This window comes from Salmo trutta, chromosome 33, assembly GCF_901001165.1.
Source record: "Salmo trutta chromosome 33, fSalTru1.1, whole genome shotgun sequence".
NCBI classification, from domain to species: Eukaryota; Metazoa; Chordata; class Actinopteri; order Salmoniformes; family Salmonidae; genus Salmo; species Salmo trutta.
In genome coordinates, this window is record NC_042989.1 from 13,032,748 (window position 1) to 13,049,352 (window position 16,605).

Consider the following 16,605-nt stretch of genomic DNA (forward strand, 5'->3'; position numbering starts at 1 on the left):
TGACAAAACATCCCCACAGTATGATGCTGCCACCACCATGCTTCACCGTAGGGATGGTGCCAGGTTTCCTCCAGACGTTACGCTTGGCATTCAGGTCAAGAGTTCAATTTTGGTTTCATCAGACCAGAGAATCTTGTTTCTCATGGTCTGAAAGTCCTTTAGTTGCCTTTTGGCAAACTCCAAGCTGGCTGTCATGTGCCTTTTACTGAGGAGTGGCTTCCATCTGGCCACTCTACCATAAAGGCCTGATTGGTGAAGTGCTGCAGAGATGGTTGTCCTTCTGGAAGCTCTGTCAGAGTGATCATCAGGTTCTTGGTCACCTCCCTGACCAAGGCCCTTCTCCCACGATTGCTCTGTTTGGTTGGACGGCCAGCTCTAGGAAGAGTCTTGGTGGTTTCAAACTTCTTCCATTTAAGAATGATAGAGCCCACTGTGTTCTTGAGGACCTTCAATGCTGCAGAAATGTTTTGGTACCCTTCCCCAGATCTGTGCCTTGACACAATCCTGTCTCGGAGCTCTACAGACAATTCCTTTGACCTCAAGGCTTGGTTTTTGCTCTTAAATGCACTGTCAACTGTGGAACATTATATAAACAGGTGTGTGCCTTTCCAAATCATGTCCAATCAATTGAATTTACCACAGGCGGACTCCAATCAAGTTGTAGAAACATCTCAAGGATGATCGACGGAAACAGGATGCACCTGAGCTCAATTTGGAGTCTCATAGCAAAGGGTCTGAATAGTTATGTAAATAAGGTATTCATTGTTATTTTTTATAATACATTTACAAAAATCTGTTTTCGCTTTGTCATGGAGTATTGTGTGTAGATTCATGAAATATTTTTTTTTATCCATGTTAGAATAAGGCTGTAACGTAACAAAATGTGGAAAAGGGGAAGGGGTCTGAATACTTTCCGAATGCACTGTACAGGCAGCCAGCCAGCATGGTGGTACCATGGGGGAGAGAGGTCGTTCGCTGCCGTGTGTCACGTGTCAAGCATCACTCACATGTAGAAGTTGCAGCTGCATGTGGGGGAGTGAGCTCTGTGGCGCGATGAAAGTGTGAGATTAGCTAATATTTTAGCAGAAAATGTTTTCGCCCCCGAGTATTTGTGGGAGAGGGAGACAATATCAAGCAAATGGAACAATATCGGAGAATGACCTATTTTCAACGCCACTAAATCTACCTTATGTTGTAGTGTACACACGGGACACATAAAGGTGCTGTCGGTGGCTTTTGAAGATGCTTTAGGCTGCTTGACAAATAGTGGTATTTTGATTATAAACATATTGTCTTTCGCCTCCTTAGGCCTATATCCTATAATAACGGAACATTTGCAGACTGTGTAGCCTAATTTATTCTGATTAAACTACAACAGCATTTTCGCCAGGACACAATTCTCACAAGCGGCTTTCATAGACACATGCGAGCTGTTCGCTCTGCTGCCTCTGTCGAGGATCTGCCCTTCCGTCATTTGAAACAGGGACGGCATCCTGAACCTTCGTTGTGTGAAACGATACTCGGGCGATTCCTGCTGTCCGAACAATCTGCGGCACGGCGCTGAGTGGGTCACTATCTGCAGGGAGAGGGAGGAGGACGAGCACGTTGCCCGCTGTCCCCGCATACTGTACAGTCATGGAGCCGTTACCTGAGCAGAACTGCACCATGTCGAAAAAGAGCGTCATAGCTAAAATCTTCAAAGTTCGCAAGAGGAGACAGATGCTTTTCGTTCAAGTCTGTTTTATCTGCAGTATTCTATCTTTGACGTGGTGCATGTCCGCCCTGCTCACAAAAACAGGTGAGTAGGCTACGAGAAGAGACTGAGAGCCGAGGCATCCCAGGGTTGCCCGGGGAGAAATTATAATTACGGGATTATGTGGAACTAAAAATGAATTCAATGTTGTGATTGTGCACGTTTGGCATGCACTGCGTTGGTGTACAACACATATCCCGTAACTAATACATCTATGACACTGCTTTTTAAAATGATGTATGTGAAGGTCTGCTTGCCTGCCTCTGATCAATCCACTAGAAACTCGGCATAGTGGGACGCTGTAATAATACACATGGTTCGGGATGGAGATTTGTATTTGTGGCGTGCGTGTTTACTTACATTCCCCCAAAAAGAAAAAAGATGTAGGCGGAACGAGATTACAGCGCTCAGGATTTCAACTGGCCAGGCAGGCAGGCAGCACACATGTCTATTCTGTTTGTAGAATTTGTTTACTCCACCTGTATCTGGAAAACTCAGATATTGGCAGCCAAATAGGGGACGTATAGGCTATAGCCTATAAATGGCCTGACTGACTCACGTGGATAGGTAATCGCAGGGTGTGTGTGAGTGTGTGTGTGTGTGTGTGTGTATCGTATGTTCGTGCATGAAGTTTACGGCAATGTGCCGCAGTATCGGCCTATGCAAAACGTAGGCAATATGTTCTAGAATATAATGTGAGTCACAGGTCATTGTCAATCACTCATGATTAACACCAAATATCCACTTCTTTAAGACGCCCAAAACATGTTTGTTTTCGTTTTCTATTGATTTTTTTGGGACATGTTGCTGTCTCTGTCGCGGTGGCCAGGGGGAGTTATTGGGGGCGCTGGAGGTAGAAAGGGTTGCGCGCCCGCTGCGTGGGTTTGTGGACAACCACGTCGGTTTCAACCAGTACAGCCAGAAAATGACCTCGCTGTGTTAATTGAACTGTGCTACATCTCTCTCTGAAGACTGAAGAGACAGAGAACAACAACATACGTCAATATCACAAAACCTGTTCTTTTTTTGTACAGAACATGACTGTACTTTTATCCTTTTGGTGCCATAAATGATGTGTAAGAGCTGAACAAAAATGACCCATTAAACCTAAATCTATACATTTATGCGCCTGGACACAAAATGTATGAACTATGACCAGACCTTGAATTATTGTTTCAGGAGAGGTCACTCAGCTGTCAAAGTGTTACTCTGTTGATCTTGATCCCTGAGGAAGTTGTTACATCAATGTTACAAAATTACGTAAACAATTGAAAACAATTGAAAGATGGGGAGAGGGGAACGGTCAGGACTGGGATTTGAATCAGCAATTTATTACAGGACAAGTCAAATAAATCGTTTTCTTCCACCAATATGGGGGAATCACTTGTAAACTGGCAACTAGCAACTGGCAACTCCAGACTGCACAAAAAGTATGAGGGCATGTATTTCTGAAACTGTTCATATTTGATGCTGGCTTGCCTTTGATATGAATTATCCCTCACGTCTCCAGACCAGATTAGTTCACAACTGGTATGTGGAGCTTTAACGAACCACACACATACAGTTGACTTCTGAGTCCTGAAATATGTTCATCTCCGTAACTTTCTCTACACACACATACAGTGGACTTCTGAGTCCTGAAATATGTTCATCTCTGTAACTTTCTCTAGACACACACATGTCCATGCACGCACGCACGCACGCACGCACGCACGCACGCACGCACACACACACACACACACACACACACACACACACACACACACACACACACACAGACAGACACACACACACACAGGCACACACAATAAGTCCCAGGGCTGTTTTGTAAATTCTCCCCTAGGCCACCATTTCAGTTTACCCACTTGCCTTAGGGCTCAGCTCTCTGTATCATTAGACCGGTTTATATCATGCCATTAAAGATACATGTAGTCTGTTGTCCCTGTTTGAACATACCGCTTTTTTTTCAATCGCTTTGGTGCTATTTTCACAAGTATCTGGTGAATTTTCAAAACTCTTAGTACAAAACTCCAAACAGGTAACACTTGTAATGCAGCAAGGCTGATATTCAAAACCTTTTGTTGTGCATTCGTGCTGTTTCGAGACATCTTTCACCACACAATCATTGATCAAAAATATAAGTTTACTGTGAAATACCATGAGAACATAGATTTTTTAACACAATGATATTTTAACAACCAGTTAATCCAATAGTAATGCAAGATACATGTTTCAAAATTGTCTTTTGAATGTAATATGTTACAGTAGTGTAAATTACAGCGCATTACACTGTTTTCACATTAGGCAATACCCTTCCAATTCTCAGCAACATTTACAGAAAATGTAATTTCCATCATTTCTAACCCATGTGTGATCAAAGGTGTAATCATTGAAGTCATCTTTCACAATCATTGATGCAAAAAAAATATATATCAACCAGATATCATTACAACATAGATGTACTGTAATCAAATGAAACACATTCAATGAATTAAAGAAAAATTATGTTTAGCGGGCACTAGTTTGCATCAAGCCTGTCTTGAACATTTGACCATTGGTTCTCATTGACATCGCAGTAAATATCCTCATTGTTCATACACCTAGGGAAAAACCTTTTGGAATGGTGAATTCAAACCTGACATACAGTAGGTCTGGATTGATGTCATTACATGCCTCATTCATGGCCTGAAGGAAGATGGCATGCTCATGGCGATGGCAATACACCTTCTACCTGTATTGTAATCATGTATTGTATTCTACAGTATTGTATTGTCGTGGTTCTCTGTGGCTCAGTTAGTAAGAGCATGGCACAAGCAACACCAGAGTTGTGGGTTTGTTTCCCACTGGGGTTACCTACCAAGATGTATAGACACACTGTTGTCATTTTGGATAAAAGTGTCTGCTACGTAAATGGCATGTATTACAGTACTGCATTGGCTGATGTCATTTTAGTAAAGCAGTGGGAACCTCCCCCATCAAAAAGGAACATCATTTTGGATACATGATTACTGTGTAGGGGACGCATTTTTTACATATAGTACATATATGATCACATTTTTTCAAACATACTGTGAAGTAAAATCGAAATAGTTATCATCATAATAGTACATTACAGTATATGTCATACTTTATATGTTTATACTTTACAAACGTACATTTTCATGAATTAGGGCATAGTTCTCAAAATCTATTATGGACAAACCAGTTTCAAATCTATAGGTTTACCAAACGGTTAAGTGATTATCGAATAACAGCGGTCGGATTACGTAATAGTAAAATGTATTTTAACAAATGAGAAGACAATCATATCAAAAGTAATGTGAGTATTGGATTGTGAAAAGCAATTACTTTATATGAACATGTATTGCAATGTGAAACATGTCTTTTTAGATGAAACGCTAAGTGCGGTGAAAAAGTGAATTGTGTGTTGTACTTAGTCAATTGAAAATGTGCTTCGAGTTTTGAAACAATTGCCTTGTGAAAATTCACCATATACTTGTGAAAATTGCACCAAAGCTATTGAAAAAAAACCTCTGACATGGCATTGTCAATTTGAACATCATCTGTTTGGATAAAACATGTCGCAGAGTTCCCTAATTGTATTAGAATAACAAGGAGCTTAAGGGATTATAACAAACATGATATCATACGTAAAAGGATGTAAAATACGTCACCACAGATGAGCAACTGTTAGGGCTGGAGACAGCACTGTCTTGTCTGTTATAATCAGGCTTGTTTTACTTACAAATGAGTCCCATTATATTCAGTCACATCCGTCTATTTACATGTTGATAGGTTTGATAAGCCACAATAAAATAAATATAGACTGCCACCCTTATAGCATTGGTTAGTCCTAACTACATTCCAGGCTTTTGACTTCCTGGTCAGACCTAGATTCATTTCCAAGGATTCTCCCAGTGGAGAGTGGCTGCACCTGAGACGGTCGCTGTCCACTCTCATGTGGTGCTGAACTTCCAAATTTCGATTCTATCACTGTCTTGCTTCAATGGTGCTGAATATCCGACCGCCGCTTTTTCAGCTTGTTGGTTTAATCAACATTGGACCTTTTATTCCTGTGACCGAGTCACCACATGCAAAGCCAAATGGCAGCTATATCCAATAGGGCTCTGGTCAAAAGTAGTTCGCTATATAAGGATTTGAGATGCAAAGCCCAGTGTTTCAATGCATGTTCACTGCCTGTTTCTTTCCTGATGTACTGTTTTATCCAAGCAATATACATTTTGATGTGGAGTGAATGCCGGAGTGGTGTCTATACAGTCACAGCAACAGTGGTCCCTCTTGCTATTGAGACGATACACAAATATTTCCCTGGATAAACGTGCATGTACATTTTGTAAAGATGGTTCCGTTGAAACTGAAGCTCATGCAGTGCTTTACTGTGGGTTATACAACTAAATTAGGGATGATCTTTTTTGTCAGCTGTCCAACCAAAATCAAAATGTTAATGGTCTGATGAAAATAACAAATTATGTGAATTCTATCAGATAACAATAATGTAAATGCCTGCGCCAAAGCCTGCCATCTAATCCTCCCACTGAGACGTTTCTTTTTAACTGTCTAATTGTCCTTTTATCCACTGTACTTTTTTGACGTTTTTGTTTATATATACATGTGTATAGATGATGTAGTTTGTTATACACTGAGTGTACAAACATTATGAACACCTGCTCTTTCCATGACATAGACTGACCAGGTGAATTGAGGTGAAAGCTATGAACTCTTATTGATGTCAGTTGTTAAATCCACATCAAATCAGTGTAGATGAAGGGGAGGAGACAGGTTAAAGAAGGATTTTTAAGCCTTGAGACAATTGAAACATGGATTGTGTATGTGTGCCATTCAGAGAGTAAATGGGCAAGACTACAGACGTAAGTGTCCCTGTGGAACGCTTTTGACACCTTGCGGAGTCCATGCCATGATGGGGGGGACTACTCCGTGTTTGACCGTGATTGTTTTTAGTGCCATAAAACTACATTTGAGTGGTCCACAATGTGGTTGAAAGAAAATCAGTATTTTGTATTATTGTATCATTGTGGAGTGACACTTAAATAAATGTAACTCTTTTCTAACTCGAACATAGGACATGGTCTGGTCCTGGAGCAGGGGCTGGCTGACACAACAAACCGTCTGGGACGCAGGCTGATGGCCGTGGACGGAGACAATGACACACTGGATAAGAACTGCACAGAGCCAGGTAGGTAGTGAATCCTAAACATGTACCCTAAACCTGTACCCTAACCCTACCTTAAACCTACACATACCTTGGTACTGTAGGTAGTGTACCCTATAACCGGTACCTTAAACCTGTAACCTAACCCTCCACCCTAAACCTGCACAGAGCCGGGTAGGGTTGTAGTGTACCCTAATTAGGCCTAGAGACATGTTGTATCCATTATACAGTACCTGCACAGAGCTATGTGCAGCATTTGTCCCTGAACCTGTCCAGCCAGCACAGCCAGCCAGCTCCTGCAGCTTGGGAAGACTTAATAGGAAAGCTCTTCACAGTGTGTTATACAATGGCACAGCATACATGCCTCCTACAGCCTACACATGCTCTGAGTCAGTCAGAGACAGAACAGCTGGGGTGAGATGGGAAGGGATTGGTTGCCGTAGATGTTTCACTATATCTACTAGTTCTCTAGTTGTTATATTTGTTCTTTATAAGAGCAGCAGTTTTTCCTACTGTAATTTCTGCAGATGAGATTTGCAAATGAGGGCAACCTTGGTGTCCAGGTGGGTGGGTGCAGCCTCCAGCTGGATGACGAATGAGATGAGTTGGTGTTGGAGGCACAGGAACGAACTGTAAAGGTCCACTATGTGGGCGAGAGAGAGAGAGAAAGACAGAGAAAGAGAGCAGAGAACTGAAACCTGACAGCATGCAAACCCAAAATTATGAGCATAACAAATAATAATATCATGGCAGCACTAACTGTGGCATCATGAAATCTTTCCTATTTTCAATGAAGAGTATTCTACTGATGGTTTCTTTGGGGGGGGGGGTATTGATTTATCATAGTTTTTTGTTGTTGACACACTTATGTGTTGATATTGATTCTATACACAACCTTCAGCATCAGTACAGCCACCAGAATGGTGCTGATAGTCAGCTTCCTGATAGGACCTTGGATGTGCTGTTTATTAATAGAAGCGGATGTGCTATTTTTACACCACGATACAGTATCGACTGACCGACTGCTTCTCACAATAGCAGGGACAAACACAAACCTTAGAGGACCCCGAAACCCACAGACACACAGTACATTTATTTGAAAGGCTGATGTTCAAATGGGATAACATGCTTCTTAATCCTTCCAGTCATCATTAACCGAAAAAGCAAGTTGTATTTTAGCTGCTCAAATCTGTTCACACTGCCTAGCCTGTTGACATACACATTGTCATCCTTTGTGTTTTGAACAGCAGGGCACACCTTTATTTAACTAGGCAAGTCAGTTAAGAACAAAATCATTTTTTTTTTACAGTATCAAATTGGTAGTAGTTACAGTCTTGCCTCATCGCTGCAACTCCCGTACGAACTCAGGAGAGGCGAAGGTCGAGAGCCATGCGTCCTCCGAAACACAACCCAACCTAGCCGCACTGCTTCTTGACACAATGCACATACAACCCGGAAGCCAGCCGAACCAATGTGTCGGAGGAAACACCATACACCTGGCAACCTGGTCAGCATGCACTGCACCCGGCCCACCACAGGAGTCACTAGTGCTCAATGAGACAAGGATATCCCTGCCGGGCCAAACCCTCCCAGGTTGCAGCCAGCTGCAACAGAGCCTGGTCTCAAACCCAGAGCCTCTGGTGGCACAGCAAGCACTGCAATGCAGTGCCTTAGACCACTGCACCACCCAGGAGGCCCCAAGAACAAATTCTTATTTACAATGACAGCCTAGGAACAGTGGGTTAACTGCCTTGTTCAGGGGCAGAATGACAGATTTTTACCTGCTCGAGGATTTGATCTAGCAACCTTTTGGTTACTTGCCCAACGCTCTAACCACTAGGCTACCTGCCGCCCATATGGTTATGCAGCAGATTAATTGCAAACATCAAGGCAGAGCACCTAACCCCTGACTGCTGAATGAACTCACTGTGCTGACTGAACTCACTGGAAATAGTGGATGGATTCAGAATAGAGTAAAACACATCTGGCCAGTTCAGTTGATGAAGCAGATACATTCAGAATGCCTCATACTGCAGTAGTTTGCACTGCTGTCACAGTGTGCCCTCTCTCCTAGCTTTCCCTCTTATGTCCATAGTTTTCCCCCCTCCCATAGTTCAACCTTGCCTCACTCACAGTTGGCCCCAACTCCTCTCGACTTTAGTGCTGACAAGCAGAGTCTTTGTGAGAGTGACGCACGCACACGTGCACGCGCACGCTCACACGCAACACACACGCAGCTGTCAGACAGTCTGGATCAGCAGTGAACTGTATGGCCTTGTCAGGACCCAGCAAAGGGCTTCTCCACTGATAGCTCTCCGCAAATCTGAGTGTGTGTGACACATGGACTGGTGTGTATGTCTATGGTATGTGCCAGTGTGGTGGTGAGATCTGTAGTGTACCGTACAGTACGAGGGCAGGGAGGGAAAGAGAGAGGAGAAAAAAAAATGGGAGAGTGGGAGAGAGAGAGAGAGAAAGAGGGAGATAGTGAGTGTGGAAGGGAGAAAGATGAAGGGAGAGACAGATAGAGAGAGGGGGAGAAAGAGAGAGGGAGCTGAAGGCAGCCGACTGAGCTGAAGGTCAACTAGAGGTCATTGTAGCTATCACAGTGCTAGTTTGGAGACGGTTAGAAGTGTGTGAAATCCCTCTTGGGTTTTTGAGTGGTTTTGACTGATAAGGTCTTCGTCCAATACATTATTCTTCTACTACTGTAGTCTACTGTACATACTGTGATGACTCAAGTAGATATGAAAGATATGAAAAATGTTTTCTTCAACCATGTATTTTCTTAATGTAATTCAAATGCCACACTTAGGAAATATTTAATTACAATAAGTAGGTGGTCATAATGTGCAGTATGAATCTTGAGGGAAATGCTAAACATTAATTGTCCTAATTTCGAATCAACATCAAAGCATTCCCTTGCTACAGTAAGAAGGAGGGGAAGCATCACAGACTATCATATAGTGTAAACCCAAATAAGATAAAGAATTCTCTTCGGTCATCGGTTATCGTCAGGTTATCGTCATGGCCGTGTATTTTCCCCCTCAAGCCGACGGCTCTCAAGGAACTACACTGGACTTTGTGCAAACTAGAAACAGCATATCCTGATGGCGCATTTATTGTCGCTTGGGACTTTAACGTCTTCACTCATACCAACACATGGGTGTGATCATTCTACAGTTCTACAGTGGTCCCTGTAGCGTATGATCAAACCCATTCTACAGTGGTCCCTGTAGCGTATGATCAAACCCATTCTACAGTGGTCCCTGTAGCGTATGATCAAACCCATTCTACAGTGGTCCCTGTAGCGTATGATCAAACCCATTCTACAGTGGTCCCTGTAGCGTACGATCAAACCCATTCTACAGTGGTCCCTGTAGCGTATGATCAAACCCATTCTACAGTGGTCCCTGTAGCATATGATCAAACCCATTCTACAGTGGTCCCTGTAGCGTATGATCAAACCCATTCTACAGTGGTCCCTGTAGCGTATGATCAAACCCATTCTACAGTGGTCCCTGTAGCGTATGATCAAACCCATTCTACAGTGGTCCCTGTAGCATACGATCAAACCAATTCTACAGTGGTCCCTGTAGCGTATGATCAAACCCATTCTACAGTGGTCCCTGTAGCGTACGATCAAACCCATTCTACAGTGGTCCCTGTAGCGTACGATCAAACCCATTCTACAGTGGTCCCTGTAGCGTATGATCAAACCCATTCTACAGTGGTCCCTGTAGCGTATGATCAAACCCATTCTACAGTGGTCCCTGTAGCGTATGATCAAACCAATTCTACAGTGGTCCCTGTAGCGTACGATCAAACCCATTCTACAGTGGTCCCTGTAGCGTACGATCAAACCCATTCTACAGTGGTCCCTGTAGCATACGATCAAACCCATTCTACATTGGTCCCTGTAGCGTATGATCAAACCAATTCTACAGTGGTCCCTGTAGCGTACGATCAAACCCATTCTACAGTGGTCCCTGTAGCGTACGAACAAACCCATTCTACAGTGGTCCCTGTAGCGTATGATCAAACCCATTCTACAGTGGTCCCTGTAGCGTACGATCAAACCCATTCTACAGTGGTCCCTGTAGCGTATGATCAAACCAATTCTACAGTGGTCCCTGTAGCGTACGATCAAACCCATTCTACAGTGGTCCCTGTAGCGTATGATCAAACCCATTCTACAGTGGTCCCTGTAGCGTACGATCAAACCCATTCTACAGTGGTCCCTGTAGCGTATGATCAAACCCATTCTACAGTGGTCCCTGTAGCGTACGATCAAACCCATTCTACAGTGGTCCCTGTAGCGTATGATCAAACCCATTCTACAGTGGTCCCTGTAGCGTATGATCAAACCCATTCTACAGTGGTCCCTGTAGCGTATGATCAAACCAATTCTACAGTGGTCCCTGTAGCGTACGATCAAACCCATTCTACAGTGGTCCCTGTAGCGTATGATCAAACCCATTCTACAGTGGTCCCTGTAGCGTACGATCAAACCCATTCTACAGTGGTCCCTGTAGCGTATGATCAAACCCATTCTACAGTGGTCCCTGTAGCGTATGATCAAACCCATTCTACAGTGGTCCCTGTAGCGTATGATCAAACCCATTCTACAGTGGTCCCTGTAGCGTATGAACAAACCCATTCTACAGTGGTCCCTGTAGCGTATGATCAAACCCATTCTACAGTGGTCCCTGTAGTGTACGAACAAACCCATTCTACAGTGGTCCCTGTAGCGTATGATCAAACCCATTCTACAGTGGTCCCTGTAGCGTATGATCAAACCCATTCTACAGTGGTCCCTGTAGCGTACGATCAAACCCATTCTACAGTGGTCCCTGTAGCGTACGATCAAACCCATTCTACAGTGGTCCCTGTAGCGTACGATCAAACCCATTCTACAGTGGTCCCTGTAGCGTATGATCAAACCCATTCTACAGTGGTCCCTGTAGCGTATGATCAAACCAATTCTACAGTGGTCCCTGTAGCGTATGATCAAACCCATTCTACAGTGGTCCCTGTAGCGTATGAACAAACCCATTCTACAGTGGTCCCTGTAGCGTACGATCAAACCCATTCTACAGTGGTCCCTGTAGCATACGATCAAACCCATTCTACAGTGGTCCCTGTAGCGTATGATCAAACCAATTCTACAGTGGTCCCTGTAGCGTATGATCAAACCAATTCTACAGTGGTCCCTGTAGCGTATGAACAAACCCATTCTACAGTGGTCCCTGTAGCGTACGATCAAACCCATTCTACAGTGGTCCCTGTAGCATACGATCAAACCCATTCTACAGTGGTCCCTGTAGCGTATGATCAAACCAATTCTACAGTGGTCCCTGTAGCGTATGATCAAACCAATTCTACAGTGGTCCCTGTAGCGTATGAACAAACCCATTCTACAGTGGTCCCTGTAGCGTACGATCAAACCCATTCTACAGTGGTCCCTGTAGCATACGATCAAACCCATTCTACAGTGGTCCCTGTAGCGTATGATCAAACCAATTCTACAGTGGTCCCTGTAGCGTATGATCAAACCAATTCTACAGTGGTCCCTGTAGTGTACGAACAAACCCATTCTACAGTGGTCCCTGTAGCGTATGATCAAACCCATTCTACAGTGGTCCCTGTAGCGTATGATCAAACCAATTCTACAGTGGTCCCTGTAGCGTATGAACAAACCGGTGTGATTAGAACGCTTATTTAGAACGTCCAGTTTCGGTATGACGCAACAATCAGCATTTGAGCTGGCCACACTGTTTTTTTCAGAAACATTTTGTACAAACACAGTCTTTACAAAGTTATGTTCAGAATTTGAGCAGTTTATTTTTGGATGCAATGTTCAGACATTCACAGAAGTAGCTACAGCATAACACAATCATCCAAACCGGAAAATGTAGGCTACATTTGTCCTAGCGCACAAGCGGTCATAGTTTTATAACTCTCGGCTGACATTAACTACAATATGAATTAGCTAAGAGCAATTACTATTTATAATTAATCACAACACTGGTGAGCTCACCGTTGATCTAAATAATTGAGTAAAACACTTTCTAGAAATGGAAAGTAATCCGACGATGGGTAGTTTCTGCGAGCTGCCATGTTTGTTTTTTCACAGAAACCAAAGAAAGTAAGAGGAGACAAGATGAGTTTGGTCTGTTTATAGTAGAGGTCGACCGATTAAATTGCACTCCACGAGGAGACTGCGTGGCAGGCTGACTACCTGTTATGCAAATGTGCAGCAAGAAGCCAAGGTAAGGTGCTAGCTAGCATTAAACTTATCTTATAAAAAGCTTAACATCTTAACATAATCACTAGTTAACTACAAATGGTTGAGGATATTACTAGTTTATCTAGCTTGTCCTGCGTTGCATATAATCGATGCGGTGCCTGTTAATTTATCATTGAATCACAGCCTACTTCGCCAAATCGGTGATTTAACATGCGCATTCGCGAAAAAAGCACTGTCGTTGCACCAATGTGTACATAACCATAAACATCAATGCCTTTCTTAAAATCAATACACAAGTATATATTTTTAAACCTGTGTCACGTCCTGACCAGTATAAGGGGTTATTTGTTATTGTAGTTTGGTCAGGACGTAGCAGGGGGTGTTTGTTTAGAGTGTTTCGGGGTTTGTTGGGCTATGTTCATATTTAAGAGGGGTGTTTGTTTAGAGTGTTTCAGGGTTTGTTGGGAAATGTTCTTTGTTAGTCTATTTCTATGTTAGTTCTAGTATGTCTATTTCTATGTGATGTTTATTGGGTGGACCTTCAATTGGAAGCAGCTGCTCCTCGTTGCTTCTAAATGAAGGTCCTATTTAAGAGGGGTGTTTTTCTATGGGATTTGTAGGTAGTTGTTCCTTGTTTAGTGTTTGTTGCACCTGACAGGACTGTTTTGCTCTTTTTTTGTATACGTATTTAGTTGTTTCTCCTTCTTCAAAATAAAAAGAAGATGAGTATACATATTCCCGCTGCGTTTTGGTCCAATCCTTATGACAACTGTGACAACCTGCATATTTAGTTAATATTGCTTGCTAACATGAATTTGTTTTAACTAGGGAAATTGTGTCACTTCTCTTGCGTTCTGTGCAAGCAGAGTCAGGGTAAGTGCAGCAGTTTGGGCCGCCTGGCTCGTTGCAAACTGTGTGAAGACCATTTCTTCCTAACGAAGACCGTAATTAATTTGCCAGAATTGTACATAATTATGACATAACATTGAAGGTCGTGCAATGTAACAGCAATATTTATATTTACGGATGCCACCCGTTAGGTAAAATACGGAACGGTTCCGTATTTCACTGAAAAAATAAACGTTTTGTTTTTGAAATGATAGTTTCCGGATTTGACCATATTAATGACCTAAGGCTCGTATTCCTGTGTGTTATTACAGTGGGGGGGGGGAAAGTATTTGATCCCCTGCTGATTTTGTATGTTTGCCAACTTACAAAGAAATGATTAGTCTATAAATTTAATGGTAGGTTTATTTGAACAGTGAGAGACAGAATAACAACAAAAAAATCCATAAAAACGCATGTCAAAAATGTTATAAAATGATTTGCATTTTAATGAGGGAAATAAGTATTTGACCCCTCTACAAAACATGACTTAGTACTTGGTGGCAAAACCCTTGTTGGCAATCACAGAGGTCAGACATTTCTTGTAGTTGGCCACCAGGTTTGCACACATCTCAGGAGGGATTTTGTCCCACTCCTCTTTGCAGATCTTCTCCAAGTCATTAAGGTTTCGAGGCTGACGTTTGGCAACTCGAACCTTCAGCTCCCTCCACAGATTTTCTATGGGATTAAGGTCTGGAGACTGGCTAGGCCACTCCAGGACCTTAATATGCTTCTTCTTGAGCCACTCCTTTGTTGCCTTGGCCGTGTGTTTTGGGTCATTGTCATGCTGGAATACCCACCCACGACCCATTTTCAATGCCCTGGCTGAGGGAAGGATGTTCTCACCCAAGATTTGACGTTACATTGCCCCGTCCATCGTCCCTTTGATGCGGTGAAGTTGTCCTGTCCCCTTAGCAGAAAAACACCCCCAAAGCATAATGTTTCCACCTCCATGTTTGACGGTGGAGATGATGTTCTTGGGGTCATAGGCAGCATTCCTCCTCCTCCAAACACGGCGAGTTGAGTTGATGTCAAAGAGCTCCATTTTGGTCTCATCTGACCACAACACTTTCACCAGTTGTCCTCTGAGTCATTCAGATGTTCATTGGCAAACTTCAGATGAGCATGTATATGTATTCTTGAGCAGGGGGACCATGCGGGCGCTGCAGGATTTCAGTGCTTCACAGTGTAGTGTGTTACCAATTGTTTTCTTGGTGACTATGGTCCCAGCTGCCTTGAGATCATTGACAAGATCCTCCCGTGTAGTTCTGGGCTGATTCCTCACCGTTCTCATGATCATTGCAACACCATGAGGTGAGATCTTGCATGGAGCCCCAGGCCGAGGGATATTGACAGTTCTTTTGTGTTTCTTCCATTTGCGAATAATTGCACCAAATGTTGTCACCTTCGGACCAAGCTGCTTGGCGATGGTCTTGTAGCCCATTCCAGCCTTGTGTAGGTCTACAATCTTGTCCCTGACATCCTTGGAGAGCTCTTTGGTCTTGGCCATGGTGGAGCGTTTAGAATCTGATTGATTGATTGCTTTTGTGGACAGGTGTCTTTTTTACAGGTAACAAGCTGCGGTTAGGAGCACTCCCTTTAAGAGTGTTCTCCTAATCTCATCTCGTTACCTGTATAAAAGACACCTGGGAGCCAGAAATCTTTCTGATTGAGAGGGGGTCAAATACTTATTTCCCTCATTAAAATGCAAATCAATTTATAACATTTTTGACATGGGTTTTTCTGGATATTTTGGTTGTTATTCTGTCTCTCACTGTTCAAATAAACCTACCATTAAAATTATAGACTGATCCTTTCTTTATCAGTGGGCAAACGTACAAAATCAGCATGGGATCAAATACTTTTCCCCCCCCACTGTATATTATAATTAAGTCTATGATTTGATAGAGCAGTCTGACTGAGTGGTGGTAGGCAGCAGCAGGCTCGTAAGCATTCATTCAAACAGCACTTTCCTGCTTTTGCCAGCAGCTCTTCGCTGTGCTTCAAGCATTGCGCTGTTTATGACTTCAAGCCTATCAACTCCCGAGATTAGGCTGGCAAGACTAAAGTACCTATTAGAACATCCAATAGCCAAAGGTATATGAAATACAAATGGTATAGAGAGAAATAGTCCTATAATAACTACAACCTAAAACTTCTTACCTGGGAATATTGAAGACTCATGTTAAAAAGGAACCACCAGCTTTCATATGTTCTGAGCAAGGAACTTAAACATTAGCTTTTTTACATGGCATATATTGCACTTTTACTTTCTTCTCCAACACTTTGTTTTTGCACTATTTAAACCAAATTGAACATGTTTCATTATTTATTTGACACTAAAATAAGTGTTCATTCAGTATTGTTGTAATTGTCATTATTACAAATATATATGTAAAAATTGGCTGATTAATCGGCACCGGGGTTTTTGGCCCCCAATAATCGGTATCGGTATTGGCGATGAAAAATCATAATCGGTCGACCTCTAGTTTATAGTATGCATGTTGAAGGGGGTGTGTCGTCTACAAA

General features: G+C 42.8%; 1 protein-coding gene across 2 annotated transcripts in view; it reads left to right on the forward strand.

Moving 5' to 3' along the window:
- Window positions 1-1,001: 1,001 nt before the first annotated feature.
- Window positions 1,002-16,605, forward strand: part of slc24a4a (solute carrier family 24 member 4a) — a 74,433-nt gene continuing 58,829 nt past the window's right edge. For both annotated transcript variants that reach the window (XM_029729837.1, XM_029729838.1), the window contains exons 1-2: window positions 1,002-1,798; window positions 6,855-6,968. In XM_029729837.1, the coding sequence (XP_029585697.1) occupies window positions 1,636-1,798; window positions 6,855-6,968 (277 nt within the window). In that variant the 5' untranslated portion in view covers window positions 1,002-1,635. The remainder of the gene's footprint in view (window positions 1,799-6,854; window positions 6,969-16,605) is intronic.